Source organism: Boleophthalmus pectinirostris, unplaced genomic scaffold, assembly GCF_026225935.1.
Source record: "Boleophthalmus pectinirostris isolate CB_2022bp ecotype Guang Dong unplaced genomic scaffold, ASM2622593v1 HiC_scaffold_18, whole genome shotgun sequence".
NCBI classification, from domain to species: Eukaryota; Metazoa; Chordata; class Actinopteri; order Gobiiformes; family Gobiidae; genus Boleophthalmus; species Boleophthalmus pectinirostris.
The window spans coordinates 13,124,143-13,142,806 of NW_026571133.1; the positions used below are offsets into that span (position 1 = coordinate 13,124,143).

At 38.9% G+C, this 18,664-nt stretch overlaps 1 protein-coding gene across 1 annotated transcript; it reads right to left on the bottom strand.

The window, feature by feature from the left end:
- Nucleotides 1-5,292: 5,292 nt before the first annotated feature.
- Nucleotides 5,293-18,283, bottom strand: fgl2a (fibrinogen-like 2a). Its single transcript, XM_020926344.2, has 5 exons — nucleotides 17,520-18,283; nucleotides 16,507-16,711; nucleotides 10,262-10,493; nucleotides 8,363-8,533; nucleotides 5,293-7,688 (listed from the first exon to the last, which is right to left on the bottom strand). Exons 1-5 carry the CDS (start codon nucleotides 18,090-18,092, stop codon nucleotides 7,373-7,375), a joined length of 1,497 nt encoding a protein of 498 aa, XP_020782003.1. The 5' UTR covers nucleotides 18,093-18,283; the 3' UTR covers nucleotides 5,293-7,372.
- Nucleotides 18,284-18,664: the final 381 nt, after the last annotated feature.

Consider the following 18,664-nt stretch of genomic DNA (forward strand, 5'->3'; position numbering starts at 1 on the left):
TCAAAAGCATGGTATAATTAATCACATGAAATGACGATTTTTTGATGTTTTGATGCTTGCCGCTTTGTAGTAAAGATAAGAAAAAATGAGAGTGAAGGAGATGCCCAAGGATCATGGGAATAGCTTTGATTTTGTCTGACCTAAAAGATTGCAACAGAACAGGCTTGGCATCAGTACAATATGTGTTCAGCTGCACCTGGTCCGAACTTTTGTAAATAAAATCAAAGAAAAATATGTTTACGTAATACGAGCCTGTCTACTACGCTGAGCTGTAAGTACTTTGCATCTGTTTTGAGTGATTTGGCTTAGGAAACAGATTAGCAAAAACAAACCATGTCAGCTTAGATTTGTATCTCATTTTTAACACAGACTGACCTTTTGACCCCGGGATTTAGCTTCAAGCCCAAAAATCTCCAACCATGAAATCCATAAAAGGACTCTAAGCTGAAATTAGTATCTCCTCCCACATCACGGGAATAGTGTTGGTTATTTTAGCTAACCCTGAGGACTTTTGGAGTTTGTCCTTGGATATATTCCCCCTCAAAGGTCAAAGACAGTCACACACCTGGAAGTGCTTACCAGTAACACTGCGTCACCAACAGATCTGCACCCACAAGCTTTTTCCTATTGACTCCCTCTAGAAAGAGTCTCCCCAGGCCCTACAATGAGCATAAAGTCTAATGAGTCCTTTTCAAACTTGGCTGTATATACAATAGAATGAAAACTTTTTGGATAAATGAGTAATAAACGTTTATTACTGAATACAATGGGGACATTTTCAAGCCACATCAGCAAGGATTTTTGCAATTAGAGTAGTTTCATAAACATACACATGCTCGACATAGGGTCTGCATGCTTGTTCATTAGTGCATTTGAAGAGCATTAGGTTTATATTTTCTATTAAAATTAAAGCGCTTATAGATTGTTTTCAAGGCCTTGTATTTTTCCCAGCTTCACTGTAAACGTAGGTCTAGGCATATGTTGGCAATTTGTTCTATTTTATAGGCCCTTAGCTTGGTGCACACACGGTGTAACCACACATGATTAGTTACCTGCTACATGTGAAGTGCCATGTGTTCATTAAAACGTGTGAACACTTGAGAAACAGTGGAATATGTCTTTTCAAATGCAGAATACATCAAACTAAAACAACAGAAGTCTTTCATAATAACTCATTGATACAAACAGCTAGAAAACACTTGGCATGTCAGAAAACTATGCTGACATTACATCATTAAGGTTTCTTATCTTACATAGCATATCACCATTAATTTAGTAGCAAAGATTTATACAAAACTTGGTCTGCTGTTAAGTAAGGCCATTTTCGTTTAGGGAAAACATTCTGGTCCATGTGATTTATCATAGTTTAAAAAATAAATAAAATTAGCACAGATTACATCATGACTTCAGTTCATTCATAAATTGACGTTTTAAAAATTATTCTGAAAAAACATGCAGCCAGGAATATAATCTACTTCATCAAGATAAAATTTCATGCCGAATTAGGCTACTTTTCAAAATAAGTCTAAGTTCTCAATCTGCTTTTAATCAAAACTTTTTTTTTTTCTCTCAAAGCACAGTCATATTTAGTCATATTTAGTAAGTTTTTTTCCTTTTTGTTTGGCGTGCACACACACAGTGGTTGAAGCTTCAGGGGAGTCTTTGCACATATGGCAGTTTATTCCCTCGAAGACTCTGGTTTGTTCAAAGACACTGTGTGGAAATATGTCACAAAATTTGGCTGAAATCTCACACAGATCTAGCGGAATGACTTCAGACTCCCAGGATCCCACATGCAGTCATCACAAAATAAAACTTTATGGTGCAACCTATACAGAATATAACTAGTCAGGATGTCAGTTGATTTGACAGTGGCATTTATGAACTTCGATATCTTATTTATATAAAACAGAAAAGCACTGAAAGCTCTTGTCAGTCTTTTTAAGAGCCACGTTTGCATCAAAAAGAGCACCGCTGATTCAGTTTGATTTTGATTATAAAGGCATGAAACATCTGTTCGTAAAATGAGTCAGGGCATTTTCACTTTGATGAGAAACCAAACGGTGTTTACTCAAACACATAAAATCACTTTAATTGCACGATGTAGGGGCTTTTTGGTTTGTTGTATAGCTATCTACAAGTGCAGACATGACCATTTATATCTACAAAACATCTGACCTTGATAATGGTGACTTAATCTGATGTGGACTTCAGGTAAAATTAGTGTTACCAAAGAAAGTCAGTCTAGCCAATGAAGCATCTTCATTGATCAGGAAGAATTCTGTAGAGAAGCTGGGAAAAAAAAAAAAAAGTTTGTAGACAAGTCTCAGGATCAGTGGTCAAACAGAACTTGTAAATAATATATACATGTAATAAATGGCAATGAGACAAAGACAGGATTACTGGAACCTCGGCATACTATATTGCTTATAAAATTTGCACATATGTAGCTCAAGCACCTTTTTAAGAATCCTCCTCCTGAGTAGATCCCATGATAAAAAGAGAAGATGGATGCATTTGACCAGCCATCAACAACAAATAGGCTAATGGTTTCCTCTAATGATCACTGTCTCTCCAGTTTTATAAATAAACACACAAGCTCTAATTAACAATGTTGAAGCTATTTTGGTAATTTATGTTCACTTCATATTTAGCTAATTATGTTTTTGCTAAATTTGCTATTTCGTTATTGCTAAAGATACTGGCTATTAGGCTATATGCTGCATATTAGTTATTCCTCGTTAAGTGATTTCGGCTTCAGTATTTGTTTACTTTAGTGATAAAAGTTAAGTTTTTTTATTTTTGTTTCTTCGGTCTCATGTAGTTTAACCTGGACGTTTGCTGTTTCCCAAGTGAATAAACCAGCAGCCTGAAAAGGCAGACTTATTTGGACATTCTTTTATATTTCCATATAAATCTAAAACCCTGACATTTCCTCAGTAGCCAGTATTGCATATAGGATATCAGCTGAAGTCTTCTATAATGTGTTCAAGGACGCTGGCGTGCCTACAGCCTATGCTATGAAGAGAATATTCCTGCCGCCAGCTGTTGTGGGGGATAAAATGAATCATGCCAACAGCTCTAAGTGTTTATTGTGGGAAAGAGTTTTTAAAAGTGAACTGTGATGTTGCATCACTTTTCACAGTTTTTACCTTGCATTCAAGTGAGTGACTGAATCTAGTTTCGTTTTTGTTCTTTCATGGCTGTATCATTTCTGGTGCTTTTTTTTTTCTTTCATCTGGCCCTAAATGTAAGAATGTGCAGCAGATTAGAAGCTATTCACCCAGAAAAGGCAAAATCCTGCCACCTGCTGGACAATCACTGAAAGATGTGACTGTAATGACCAATACAATTTTTAAACATTTGAATAAACATGGTAAAAATAAGTAATTAGGAGTCATGAATTGGGTTAATTGTTATAAATCTAATTATTTTTCCACTGATAAGGGAAAAAAAATGCTAATTCTGTGTGTGTGTTCTTATTATAGATCCATGGCGCGTGAGTGCTTGTGTGTTCTGTGTGTGTTCTCCGTGTGTGTATGTGTGTTCTGTGTGTGTGTTTGTGTGTTTTCTCTCTCTGTGTGAATGTGTGTTTGTGTGTTTTCTCTCTCTGTGTGAATGTGTGTGTGTTTGTGTGCGTGTTCTCTCTGTGTGTGTCTGTGTGTGTGTGTGTGTGTTGGCGTGTGCGCGTGTGTGCGTGTTACCGTTGCCATAGTAACCACCACACGCTGAAAGTGGAGCAGAGCCCGTGATTTTTCGACCTTACTTTTTTGCTTGAAAACTCATAATCGCGTACAAAATCATATCAACATTTGATTACCTGTAAGTGGGACTTTTGCAACGTGTTTTATGTTGCAATATATAAGTTTTACTTCATTAAATATTAAATATGTGCGTGTTAAATCGGGCAAACCAATGCTAACTTTACTTTTTTTGCTAACTTTTGCTTATTCCGCAGTGCTAACGCTAGCTAACAGTTCTTTGTGTTGGTATTTTTATTATTTTAAAGTTTAAGAGTGATAGATCGTGAAGGTTGCCATTAGCTTACTTGTTACTTGTTAAACTGCTAGGTAGATTTTCCTCAATCACTCCAGCTAGCGACACCGCATGGATATTTTAGCTAGCTAATTCTCATGCCTGTAATGTTAATGAATAGACGTGCAGTCAGAAAATGAGGGTAACTCCTGCATGTTTCCACTTCTTCTTTTGTCTTGTCACAGTGATCCCGCACCTGTGTCTGCAGCAGTATGAATCTATTTGAGGATGAGCAGGGCAGCCGGGCTCCCAGCGTGGAGGATGAAGAGGAGGAGGAGGAGGAACAGACGGAGGCAGAGCAGAGAATGGAGGACAGGCCTCTAGTGGCCATTACACCTGACGGCTCTCCACCACAGGAACAGGAGCAGCCCTCTACCTGCACTGACGGCTCTGCTAGCACTGCTCTACAGTATCTGGATGAGGTAAGGCAACGCAAGTGTAAATGTTGTAAAAGCACAAAACATTTAACAAACGAGTGAGGAGACTATGTTTTATGCATGTGTTTGTATAGCTCCTATAATCTTAACCAAGGTTACCCAAACTTTTTTTCTCATTTGGCCATAATTAATAGTTTTTTTGTGAAATGAGGGCATCACAATGTTTTGCATGTGAAGAGTGTATTTTTTATAGAAAGGGATTAAATTACCTTTATTATTAAACTCTTTAGGCCTACCTTTTTCTGCCAGGCCCACTTCTGATTGCTACTGACTTTACAGACTTTTTTGGCATTTCCACTTTAAATTCTAGAATACATACTAAAAATGATATAAAATAAGTTGATTTGTGTAAAATGTTAAAAGTTCATGAGCACCAATAAGTCAACAATGCCCCCGTTCTCTGTGAGGCTTGAAAATGGTGTTGTAGTAGAATAATTATAACTGTCCATATTGGCAGCCCTAAAATCATCCAACTGGAAAAAGAGCCACAGATAAAATGGTTGCTGTGGAAACTTCCTGAATAAGGTGAATAGATTTTTTGGTCTTTCTTCCAACAGACTTTTTCTTCTAGAGGAGAATTTGAATCAGCCCTGACACGTCTTACAAATCTCAGCAAACAATCGCAGGCCAAATTCTACCCCCTGAAGATTGGTCTAAAATAATATATATATATATATATATATATATATATATATATATATATATATATATATATATATTTATATTTATATATTTATTTATATTTATATTTATATTTTAAGGACAGGTGTTACAGGTGTCACCATAGAAAACCATGAGAATCACTAGTATTTTCCAGTACTTGACAGTGATTGATACATTTTATTGAGTATCACTTACATTAACAGACAGCAACATCACTGACACCAATGTCCAATCTTTCACAGCCGTATCAAACAGAATCTTGGCTCAGACATTTGTCCCTCGAAAGCTGTAAATGCAAGACTTCAGTGCACTGCAGACTACTTTTTCAAAATGTATTTTCATGCCTTATGTACACTCGATGTATACATTTTTAAGGTGCCTAAAATACAAAAAAGCTTAAAAAATTAAGCAGGCATTATGATTTCTGAGAGCATTGCAGTATACACAGCTGTAGGGTGAGACTGAACAGTTTTGTATAAAAAGTGCATATTTTTGGCATGATATTGATAATGAATGATAGAAAAGGTCAATGTTTTACATACAGAGAATCCTAAATACACATAATATCACTATATGAATGATATCGATAAAGCTCAAATATCAACACTCAAGACCTGACACATTTCATATTTATAAAAGCTTTCATAGCACTCTGAAGAAAATAAATACTGTACACGTCCATAAACATTCCATTTCTCATTCACAGTGTGTACACTTGTTAGGTGGTGCTATACATGTTTCTAACATTAGGCTGCAGTATTGTACAAGTGGGGAATCTGAACTGCTTTTCTAAAACTACAGTTGTGCAGTTATTCAGTGCTCCCAGTGTTGTGGAACAAGTCAAATGTATTCACTGTCAAGAGCAGTAAGCAAAATGTCAATAAAGTGAAATGTTCTTGGCACTGTCCCCAAACTAATTTCATTCTTGGGTCTATGGCAGAGGATGATGATGCGTTTCATCAGCATCACAGAATCCACACAGAAGCACACTGTCTTCTGGGTGCTGTGAATCATGGCTTTGATTTTTAATAAAACTGCTAAACTTGATAAGCCCTGCATGTGGTCTTAGCCATGAATTTGACACTGACTGGAAACAGTTTGATCAGCGCTCATATACCTCACATGAGTGCTTGCTGTTAATTAAGGAGCCATTTAGAGCAGGGAAAATGATAGCTCATTAGTTTTTAGTGGGATTGTGTGCTGGCCTGTGTCTCTGCTGCTGACTTTATGACAGGACTTGAACATGGAGGGATATGAGAGACATATCACATGGAAACCCTCCATGTGTTATTATGGCTCCTAAAAAAGACACTCCAAAAACGCCTGTTGGATTTTTATGTTTTTCTGAAATATTTTGTTACATACGTTGTTACATTCATGGCTGTTCTCTTGAATTGGAGAAAAATATTATTACTGACTTTGACTATTGACTGTTTAGAAGTAGGTACGGGTGAAAATGTATCAGTTGATACCAGTTTTAAGATATTCAGTGCCAAATTTCTTCTGCACTCACAGTTTCTATGTGCCCATGTATTGTTCTCAGTTTGTCTACAGTGCATCAGACTTGTTTTTTTGAGATTTTGAGTAAACATGGAAATAGAAGAGCAATTAGTAGACTAAAAGTATGCCTGTTTGTTACCACTATCATGCAACAAAATTTCATATCCCAGATAAATACATTTTGTTATTATTTTAAGAAAAGTGGAAAGTTTGTGATCTTTAATCCAAGATACATTAAGATACATTTTGGGCATTGCTATAGATTTGAAGGCTAAATATTCGTATCAGAAAATATCAATATATTAGATATTGGTAACTGCTCCAAAATCCATATTGGACCATCACTGTGTAAAGGTTTGTAATCAGATACATTCTATATTCTGGAATGGAGGCAACTGCATGAAAGTGTGAAGTGGGACATAATATGATTTCAGTGAAGAAACTTGGACTAGCCTCTGAATAAACTGAAATCTCCTGGGGAGTTGGCAAATGATAACTTCTGAGATGTGATATTAGAGCGGGGTTTAAAGACATTCACAATTATAATTTGCCTCTTGTCAGCTCCATTTCAGAATTTTGAACTTTCTGATTACATTTTAAAGGGTCTGTACTGCATTCAATGTGTCCACGGGGCTTGTTCTGTTGTGTGTGCATGGTATGTGCATGTACAAAGTATAACACATAATTTCTTCCCATGTTTATCTGTTTAACTTTCAACATTTTTCTGGTGAATATATTTAGGGTGCATAGTTTTTGGGCCTTATCATCATCCTGACAGTCTTGAAGGCCTGTCTGTAGTTGGTCGGGTAGTACTCCGATGACATGTTGTGCCAAGTGCCCCAGAAAATGCCATTCCTGACTCCCTTGTATCTCTTGTGATAGTACTTCCCATTGAGGTTGGCTGACATGCAGGCGTCAAACCACCATCCCGAGCTGTAGTATGCGCCGCAGTTTCCAGAGGGGTACATGTCATTGTCACGGTCTGGAGTGGAGAAGAACTTCTGGTCATGGTTGAAGTGTTTGTTGAAGCTCATGGCGTTCCCAGCTGTCCCACTGCAATGAGAAATTTATACATGTTCATAAATACTTAATCTTCCACCTTACACAGACACCAGTGTTTTCCATTAATACAGGCGATTATGGTGGCCTTTCTTAGTCTAATCATGGGTTTTAGCTCCTTGTTATGAGCAAGATTTTGAGGACTTTTCATCATTCAGATAGCATATTTTGTTTTAAATTGTTATGGCAATGATCATTAGTTTTTCCATCATTCTCACACCATGGATAATTCTCCCCCATACAACAACTGCACTGCTGAACTGGCCCTGTACCCAATTTTCTCCCATGTATTTGAGCAAAATTTGTCATGCCCCAGTAAAGATATGTATAAGCAGCTCTTGAAGTCAAAATAAGTCTACTGTTTACTATCCGCATCTAATTAGAAAGCACTAATTGTCTGATAATCAGGAGTGCACATTAACATGCTCATTGTTGGCATTAACATCACAGCAAAACTCCACTCTGGTCTCTGAGAGTTATAAAATTGCTTATATAATCGTCACGACGAATAATTGGGTAAGTGAGGAATAACTTTGGATTGGTAACTGTTCTGTTTTTAAGACAGTAAAAATCAGGTATAGCACATTGACATGACAAAATCTATCAATAATTAGAACAAAATAGCAACTATACAATTAAATAAGTATGATAAACACTGAATTCTTTACCTGTATCCACTGATGGACAGCCGATAGCGAAGGAATTCATTGGCCAGGTAGAACTCATCAAACTTTGCATACTCCCTCACTCCCTCAAAGTCCTCCAGGTCTATGCGCAGCACCATATCTCTAGCTTTGGTCAGCAAATGGATGTGGTCATTCCCCAGCCAGAACTCACCCCTGCAGAAGGAGAAATACGATATATTTTATACTGAATCAAGTGTGGGCATGTCAAGCATCGTGAGCAGCCAATATCGAGTGCTTGTTGCATCCTAAAATGGGTTCACTGCCTGGCCAAACACAGTGAATTTTACATTAGTATAACTAGAAGCACTACAGAAGTCAAGACATCCACAAGTGCAATGAATATAAAGACGAATGCAAGGACTTTGTCTCCTGAGCGTAAACTGTCTACACTGTTGACATCTGTTTACTTTACATTTGTGAATGGGGTTCCCTTCTCACAATGATAGATATGAAATTGGATTACATAGACGTTATAGCTGAGATTCAGATAACATTACAACATTTTATAGGCCAATATCATTTAAAATTAATATGGGTAAAATATAGATTTTTTGTTGGCCAGCTTCAACATTTATTTATTTAACTTTTGGATATTTCATGGCAAAATTCAGTGTTCACTGGGGAAGTTGAGAGAATCTGAAAACCATTATTTTTATTACTTTTTATTACTGTTTGTCTATTTACACTATACTTTGCTCTGAAATATCCAAAAGGCAATTGCATAAATGTTGAACCTAATCATTTCTGCTATTGACTAGAGACTAGACTCCATTCAAAAGGAAATTCAGCATTGTAACAATATTCATTTTAGCTGCCCTCATCTGTATTAAAGAATATTGGCCTACAGAATCCATTTCAGCCTAAAATGTTAAGCCAAAAATGATAAAAGTATTTTTGTACCTGTCAGTGGGAATATGAATTTGGCTCTTACTTAATTTGTCAGCCGCTACCTTTGGTAGTACATTATGTGTTGCCTACTGGCCATACTAGACTCCATAGAAAGTAGAATTGAGACACATAATTAATCCCTTGGTGCAACAAGCGACTGCAGCTTGTTATGTACTGGAAATAGAGAATTAGCCTATTATTTTTTTGGGCAGCAAATGACATTTTGTTGTGGCCCCATTAAAATGCATATCAGCCCATAATTACATTGGGCCATCAGCAAAATTGAAGCTAACTTTTCTTTTATGCAGTGTTTTTCTTATCGTCTAATTTTTTGCAATCATTTTAGCTGGGTCCCAAGCAGATGGCCGGTTCCAGTTTGATGGGCCTGTTCTAGTGGTAAATTGGAGGGGAGGCATGCATAGCTTTTTCGTATATTACTCGCCATGCACACACGCTAATGGGTTTCATCTTAATATACCACTGGGACGACAGTTTTTTTCTATATATTGAAAAACAATTGACTTTATGAGTTAAGTGCATATGACTTTTTCATGTTTTTCTAATTATTGCTTAGTTTGTACTTGTGGATTTTTTTTTACATCAGTGAAGTGTCAGTTTGTGGAAAAAGTTGAGAAAAAAGTACAAAAATACAGAAAGTAGGAAGTCGTTACAAATCGGAATCTCTCTACTTGCGCCATCAATACCAAAAATTCCATCCCGAATGCAAGGACAATTTATGCACAAGGAAGGCATTTTTCTATAAGTTTAAACCAATAAAGGTGTTCTCCAAACTTAGATTTAGATGAGCTTTATTGATCCACAAGGGAAATTATTCAAATAATTTCTATTCTGGATCAGTAAAGTCTAAACCAAATCCTTTACTGACAGAGGATTGGCTGTAGATCTCTGGATTAAAAAACCCAACCACATCATAGACGATTTGATTAACTGCACAACCATAACCCAAATCACACCAAAATATTATGGCTATACCTTAGATTTCCAAAGCCCTTTTTGTACTCGGCCCAGGTCCGGTTGAAGCTGACAGAGCCGTTTAGTCTCTGCTGGATCACGGTCCACCCCCCTCCGTAGGACTCCATTTCACAGAAGACCTCAAATGTCCCGTTGCGAGGATCAGGAGTGACTCTGTAAACTCCGTTCTTCCTCTCCTGCAGCACGAAGTCGGAGCAGTCCCTCGGGGCCAGGACGACTGTTGGCAGGCCGACTGAAAACAAAAAGGCAAAGCAGTTTAAAGAGACTGCGCTCTGAATGCGTTTTCATTTTTCTCTGGCATTTTCTCGCTGCTAAACCAAGGGACTGTAAAACCAACAATCCCTTAGGCGCAGACAGGAGAAAGTATATGAGAATGAGAGAGTGCTATCTGGGCAGGCAAGCCAAGTTTCACTTTTTAGTTTTGTACAAATATTTCTTGGTAAATGTTTACAATGGAAATGGCCAGACGCCGGTCAACTATAGATGATTGAAACCTTTATTGCCCCAGTGGAACTTGTCTTGCATAGAGTTGTTGCATTATTAAATTTGAACACATCAAGGCAATGCAATACTTGATTATAAACACATACTTTTTTATAATATAGAATGTGGTAATGAGGTATTTGTACCAGTTTTCACTATAAAAATGAGTATATAGTTTCAATACTCGTTCTGCTATGAATTATATTCTGGATAGTGTTTTTCTTTTTCTTTTTTTTGTTTAATCATCTTGCGCATGATAGTACAAAAGCGAGAAGAGGAGACTCACAAATGTTAAACAGACGGTCAACATTTTGCCACAAGAAAAAGCAGTAAAGTGTCACATTTGAATGGTTTTGACAATACTGGATGACGGTGTTAGAGCATCTTCAAAAGGCCAACTCTTGTGGGATGTTTCTGGTCAGCAATGGACAGTTTAGTCAAAAGTAATCCAAAAAGGAAATAGAGCTGAACTGGTGACAGGTGATGGACAGGTGCGCTACTCCAGTCAATGAGTTCCTGTATTGCTCAAACTGTGGACATTTTTAGTATTCCCTAGAGAAATGTGTCTGAATAAAGAGTATATCGCTAATGGTGTTATTTAGAGCTAAGTGTTATGCCTGTCTATGATTGTAGGGAACATGGGTTGCCAAGTCTTGTATTAATCCCTAAATGCACCTGTCTCTGCTTTTTAATACAGTGTGAAGGAAAAGACTTCCACCTGCACAGAGAGTCCAAGGACAAAGGCCAGTGTCAATCGATAACAGTCTAATGCACTATGGTCACATTTCATACAGTGCAGCTCAAAACTCTCTCTCCTCCCCCTCTTGCTCCCTCTCCCTCTCTCTTTTTCTGCTTTGTCTCCCTCTCTTTCTCCTTCTCTTCTCTCTCTCTCTTTCACTGTCCCACTTCTTTTTCTTCCTATTTCTTTCCTCTTTCCTTTTTGTCACTCTCTTTCTTTCTATTCCCTCACTCTCTCTCCTCTCTCTTTCACCCCTCCCTCTTTCTCGCCTGCTGAGTTGCACGGTTTGATACCATAACTTCCTCCACTGCACTGACCCCATCCAAAACCCAGGTGGAGTGAGCTTTGTCAGTTTGCATTTTAAAACACAGAGAGGAGTCCCAAAAAACAAGAAAAACAAAAGTGAGTGTGAAATTGGATTAAGCAGGCCTTCCCCCTTGTTGCGAGTTTTGGACCTCCTGCTCAAATCATTCTGACACAGGGCAAGCTTCGTGTGGACCCTCGCGCACTTCTCCAGACATCCCACTGCTTAATCCCTTTTGGAAACTGAGCTTAAAGGGAACTGCAGTGATGCGTAGTGTGAGCGGAGCAGTCGTCATATCCAGGTTACTTAACATTAATTATTCTGTCCAGTATGATGAATGGCTGGATAGTTTATAAGAAACTGCAATTTGAGAGGGAACAATTGGCTAAATTCAAAAGCAGCAAATCTTTAGCTAACATACAGTCTAATGCAACTAAATGTAGAGGCCTTTAATTTAAATATTTCGGCTTTTTTGTGTAGTCCGTTCACGTTTTGGGCTACACTTTTGGATGCATTGTTGTAATATTATCTCAATAAGGAAAATAAATCACGTTGAATTGCCCAAACTTGCTTGGCTACAAAACTTACTATCCCTGTAGTTTTGACCTCTACAGTTTCGAAATATGATTTTTGTATTAGTTTAGTAGATCACAGTTTCATCTTTTCTCAAATATCGCAGATTTGTAGATATGCACTGTGAATGTGAATTTTGTTTAAAAAGAATTCCAAACTCATTCCAACAGGCAATACTTTTCAGACAAATTGCTATATCTTTTAGCTCAGCTTTGACCCTCATCACAAGTTTTGGCCTATGAAATTGTTTTTATATCTCCTACACTTGAAGTTGATGACTATGGTTCTGCACTTCACTCTCCACTCTCTTATTTGTCATCTGTCGGCCTGGTGTCCCTCGGCCAGACAAGAAGAGCCATCACATCTCATTACCTTGGGCACAGCGCCTGACCCAAATAACTTTAATATGTGCCTCTTACTGATGCCCAGATGTTTGCTGATTGGCTGTCCCACTGGTGAGGGGCCGGCCTGCCTGGATATGCCCTTGCCTAATAACTTCTGTGATGGCCAAGACGACAGATCGAGTGATAAGGTTTAATAAATGGCTTCCAACACTCTGTCAGAGTGCATGCACTTAACTTATAAGCGGGGATGGGTTGAGTTATAATCTTATTCAATTAAAGGTGATTTTATTGCTCAAAAATACCTAGAAAAACAATGCTCTGACTGTGAGCAGGGCCGCCTCTCCGCAGATCTGACCTGTAAATTGGCCTGGTTTGGTCTCCGTGAAGATAGAAGGATTAAATAATGCCATACTGTGAAACATTCCAGACAGAGCAATAAGATCTCCATAGAGAAAAGCATGTGACAGGCCCTCCACCAGAAAAGTTAGTTTCTGACACCAAACTTTTACTTCTGCTTGAGTAATATTTTTGAAGAGAAAGTCTTATTTTTAGAAAACAAAAGGTTTCTCTTCTCATTGTGAGTAAATCTTTAAGTGACAAAACCAGCTTACTTTCAGATATCATTATACTCAATTTATTTTGTCTAATTGATGTCGTATTTTTTGGAAATATCAGAATCTGTTCATTATTGCTTTTTTCACATTTTGTTAATTAATTCTTAAAAGTAATATTATTTCCAAACATTTACTTGACCAAATAATTTTTGAATGTGATTTTTACATCTTACAAGTAGATATTCTGCATACTACTTTTATACCTATAGGATCAATGATTCTCTCTTCACAGCCTTGCCCGTAAGTGACTGGCATTAATTGGAAGTCAACTCTCCTATCTACATACAACACAGTACCCAATGTGCAGGCATGTATATAGATAAGCCAGAGACCAGAAATGAGGGTGCACTTCGAGATACACAATAAAATTTAATGGCATAGAACTCATGAAAAGCTCCCAGACTTCCTCTTGGAAAACAGTGCGTTGCCACAGTGCAGAGACATTTCCTGATGAGGCAGCACACAACTGCACATCCATTCTCTTTGCCTGAATTGAGTTAATGTAGCTGAACTGTAACATGAATTGCTGTCCATTCACCTCAAGGCCCTCATATGTCTCGGGGGAGTGAGCGAGAGAGAAGAGAGGAGAGGTGCGTGGATGGGGTTTGACAATAGGTTGAAAATAAATGCGAGCAGCGCGGAGCATTTTGACTGTGCTTGACAAGAGCTCCTCAGATTCAGCTTGAAGGTGAAAGTCCGCTTCACATCGAAACCAAAAGACAGCCCTAGTTCTGCATATATAAGCATAATCTTGCTCACACAGTTTCAGTTCCCACTGGCCTCTCATTTAGCTTTCAGGAATTCTGTGCTATTGAATTATAACTCAACTTTAAGCTATTCATGATTTTGAATTTTGGAGTTAGCTGCATCATAAATCACTAAAATCCACAGGGATCCTTAGAATTAAATTATTTTAATATTTTTCTGACATATTGACGTCACAGATTTTATTAACCTGTATACATGTATAGATTTATGTGCATGTAAGAAGGTATTTACAGTATTGTTTATTGAGTTGGATAACAATTTAATTTGGTGTTTTAACAATGAAGTTGAAGCTGGTTGGTGTTGGCGGTTTTTGCCTGTCATACTGATTGTTGACGAGGGAGGCTGGAGTGTGTTGGCCCAACTTCCTATGCTGTGCTCTGTGGGACTCAGTGAGTGACAAGCTGTCAGCATCCCCCAAACAGTCAGATCTGATTTGGCCATGAAATCTTCTAGGAAAGTAGAGTGAAAAACTTTGGCTTGTGGCTTTATTGTATGTGGTTGCAGTAGACGACTAGTTTTATTGGCTGTAAGGGAGTGTTGTGGTAGAAAATACTGCATAAAATTATGTAAGAATAGCAGTAAATTGGGCTATTCTTGTCTTTGAATTTAAAGCTTCCTGCAAGGCATAACTGTACACACCATCACCATTTCTGTATATTTTATAGGGCTTCGCAAACTAGTGGTACACAGGATGCCTCTGGTGGAATGCAGGGCACTCTGCAGTTTGAGTATTTGTTATATTTTGAGACAAATCTATATATGTCTGTCCCTGTTTGGGTTTATACAGTCTAGAACTACCTTATTCACTACTACTAACAAGGCCAAATATTTTCTTTGGTGGTGCTTGGAGTGAAAAGTTTGTAGCTCCAAGTTTGGTCTTTGAGCTGTTGAAGTTATCGATCGACCTTCATTATTAATCACATGTTTTTATCTGTAGTGAAGCATGTTTTGTAAAATGCCCTTGTAGTCTACATTGAACCGGATAAACTGACATTCAACATATAATTTTCTTCACTTCTAATGTTATTTAGTTGCTGGCTCTACACACACATTCTTCATTGTACTTTATACAATATTCCATAGCTAAAACAGGACTGCAGTTGATGTGTTAAGTAATTCAAGTGTTTTTTTTTTGTTGTTTTTTTTACTTGTTTTGACTTCGCTGTAGTCTCTTTGCAGTAGTTTGTTTATTTCCATGGAAACAGCAGCCGTTATCTCTTTCTTTTGGATTCACTTCAGGCATCATCAGGAATAAACGATAAGGTAACATGAAGCGCACTCTAGCATGTGTAACTGTTTGAAACTCATTAATATACAAAGACATGTGTTGTTGACCCTGATTGCCCCTGTGACCAAAGTCTGCCTACATTGTTTTGGTGAGAGATAATGAGGAATAGTTGTTTTTATGCAAGGAAGAACCCTCAAGAGCATGACCTACAGACAAAAGGATGGAGGAAGAGAGGAGAGGTAGACGCACGACTTGGGAAAAGTGGATTAACAGCAGACAGAGAGAGAGAAGGTAAGAGGAGGATCAGGGACAAAGCAGAACTGAAGGGCCGTTTGTCGGAACGTTTAGGGAGGAGAAGAGACACAACACTGGGTTTCCCTTCACACCAGTGCCCCCCATAATCTACTTAGAAGAAATAAGCTCCCATCAAAATCCACCACATTTTACATTTATGCTGCTGGATCAAAATTCTATTCGCTTTCACAGAACTTGCTGCAATGCTTCAGAGAAAAGCATGGAATCTTTTGTTTAGCCAATTTTGACATGATAAACATTTTTAAACAAGCCAAGAATCTGTCTTCCCCTCCCTAAATGTGAGTTTCTCCATATGGACCAGAAGAATTTCATGGTCAGGGGTCCTTGAATAGGTTATGTAAGGTGCAATTTCAATTAGTTTTTGACAGAGGTAGTATTGGTTTCTGACTTCATTGTAAAGCTATTTCACAATAAGGATATTAAGGATACCGTCCACGCTTGATTCTCTGCCCTCACACATTAGTATCACTTGAGTCAAGGTTAAATTGCCTGTGCTTGCTCTTATTATGCAATACCTGAAAATCCTTGTTTTTCCCATCTCCAAAACCTGTGTTTGCCTTGTCAATAGAATATTACTAACACACAAGGTCGCCCACACTCTCTCAATCACAAAGTTCCACCCGCTGTTTCAACAGACCACCCTGTTGGAATGTTTCTGAGAAGTTATATCTATGTGATTCATCTAACATGCCTCACTGTACTGGCAATCAATAAAGATGAATTAAACAAAGATAAAAATGCTCTAGAAAGTGATATAGGGTGCTGAGAAACATTTTTGGTCAACAGATAAGGTTTTGTGAAAATCAGTATAATAATTTAAATATATGACATAATGATGAACTAATACTGTGCATTAAATCATTAAATCCATGCTTACATTGGGGGCTGGTCTGTGCGGGGCACGGAGTGTTGCAGGAGGTGCTGAGCTTGTTGACCACTCCCGTAATGTTCTCCACACGCTGGTCCACCATGGCCTGCACATTCTCCATGTTGAGCAGGTTGAGCACCTCGAGGCGCCCCTGTAGAGCAGAGATCTGGCTCCTGGCGTTGCGCAGGCTGGCAGACATCCGATTGAGCTTCACCTGGAAAGGACCACAGCAAAGGGAAGGAAGTCATCTCTGCGTGCAGAATATAAAGCAGGTAGATTACTCGAGCCGCCAGCCTCTTCATTGTTTCAATTAAGAATTTAGAAGAGAAACAAGGCTGAGTGATGCCTGGCTGCCGGCCAAAGTAGTGCTGAGAGGCGACGCGCTCACCAACCCCAGCGAAAATGGACCTTCATTTGAGTGCAGTGAGATAGTGATTCCCGCCCTGTTTACAGAACCAGGAATGTTCCCCCCAGGACCGTGCCATGGAGGACTTTAGAGCTCTTTGCATCTGCTCAGTGCACATTCCAGATGACTACATCTGAATAGACATATTTATGTAACTTTGCACATTGTTTATAAAGCACATTTCACATTTTGTTTACATAACCAGCCTCCACAATTATAGGTATGACATTAATGCAGTTATACATGGCCTAAATCTAAGTAGACACAGTTGTGCAATCCTGCTGTTGGCATTGTTGCACACATTTCTTTCATTTTTCATTATTGTATAATGTATTATTTATTACTATTTATTACTATTATAGTATTTATTATGTATTATAATTATTACTTTTTAAAAAGTCAATTATTTAAGTAAGTAATTTTTATGAAAATTCTCTTTCATTGTCCATTGTCATGGTGTCCATTTACCAAAAACAAATGATTATTTTAAAATAAATAATAAGATCCTAGATGTTTTGTTTTTTTTTTGGGGGGGGGTTTGTCAGCTTTAAGGCATTTTCTTGAGTGTTTCACCAAGAATATTCTCATTATTCAGTTATGAAAAAAATCCTCTTACCTGCATTTCCAGCAGAGAGCTTGGGCTGGGTGTCATTTTGCTGAATATTGGGACTTGTCCAGCTCCGGTGACATCCTGTGCTCCAGGGATGGTCCCGTCTCCGCGCTCCTCTTGGCTGGACCCTGTGAACAGGTCCTGTCCTGACAAATCCACTCTGTGCACCTCCTCTGCATCCCTCTGGACCTCGACCTGCTCCTGCCCCTGCTCAACTCGATGATGGACCCGAGCACCGCGGCACTCCTGGCAGCTGCTCTTCAGTTTGTTCACCTGCTCTTTGAGGCTCTGCAGCTCCTTCATAGTTTTCTCCAGTAGTTTGAACTGCTTAGGCATCTGGATGGTGAGAGGAGGCAAGGTGAGGTGATAGGGACAGTCCTCCTGGTCCTCGGTGGTCCCACACTGGCTCGAGGGGCGTATTTTAATGGGACAAGATGCTGAAGTCCCAGACTCGTATGCTCCCCGTACGTCCCATCTCTGGTGCCCATTGAGAGGGAAGTCTGCTGCCCGGCTGCTGCCTGGGACCAGTGCGGCTGTCACCAAGACTGTGGCAAAGATGCAGAGCACAAGTGTCCTCATTTTCTTTTGCCGATTGTGTAAAAGTTAAACAATCTCCAAAAACGTCTCTGCAATGTTGTAAGAAGTGTGAGTCTGAAAGCGTAGGGATGTAAGTCCACTGTCCGTATGTTTAAGAGAGAGAGAGCGCGCAGAGAGCAGTCTGCAGGAGGCAGAGCGCGCTGGGGAACTGCCGCTGCCTCAGATAGCTGTGTCATTAATATCAGGAGGAGAGAGAGAGGCAGGGAGGGAGGGAGGTATGGTGCTGTGGAAGGGAGGGGCACAACTATTGCGTAATGCAAAACACCATATCCCCAGAAAACATGGAGATGCAGGCAGATTATGTGAGAGGGGAGAAAGGGGGAGAGGGAGGAGAGGGGAGAGAGAGGGGGAGAGGTGCACCCGCTGCAGTCAGGTGCCTCGCTGCTCATTTCCCTCAAATGATTCTGTTCACTGGAACTCTCCACTCCACAGCGCTTGGGCAACGTGCTTCATCTCTTTCCTGTTTTTGTGGTTTGGTGGTTCTCTGTTGTATGACCTTAACCAGATGAGCTATGAACTATACTGAGCAACAGTAGGTTAGACAAGAGGGAGGC

Coding starts and splice junctions, on each gene's coding strand:
- fgl2a (XM_020926344.2), bottom strand. CDS start 18,092: ATGAGGACACTTGTGCTCTGCATCTTTGCCACAGTCTTGGTGACAGCC. Junction 16,712..17,519: donor GCTCTCTGCTGGAAATGCAG/GTAAGAGGATTT, acceptor GGTCCTTTCCAG/GTGAAGCTCAATCGGATGTC. Junction 7,689..8,362: donor CTGTCCATCAGTGGATACAG/GTAAAGAATTCA, acceptor TTCTCATTGCAG/TGGGACAGCTGGGAACGCCA.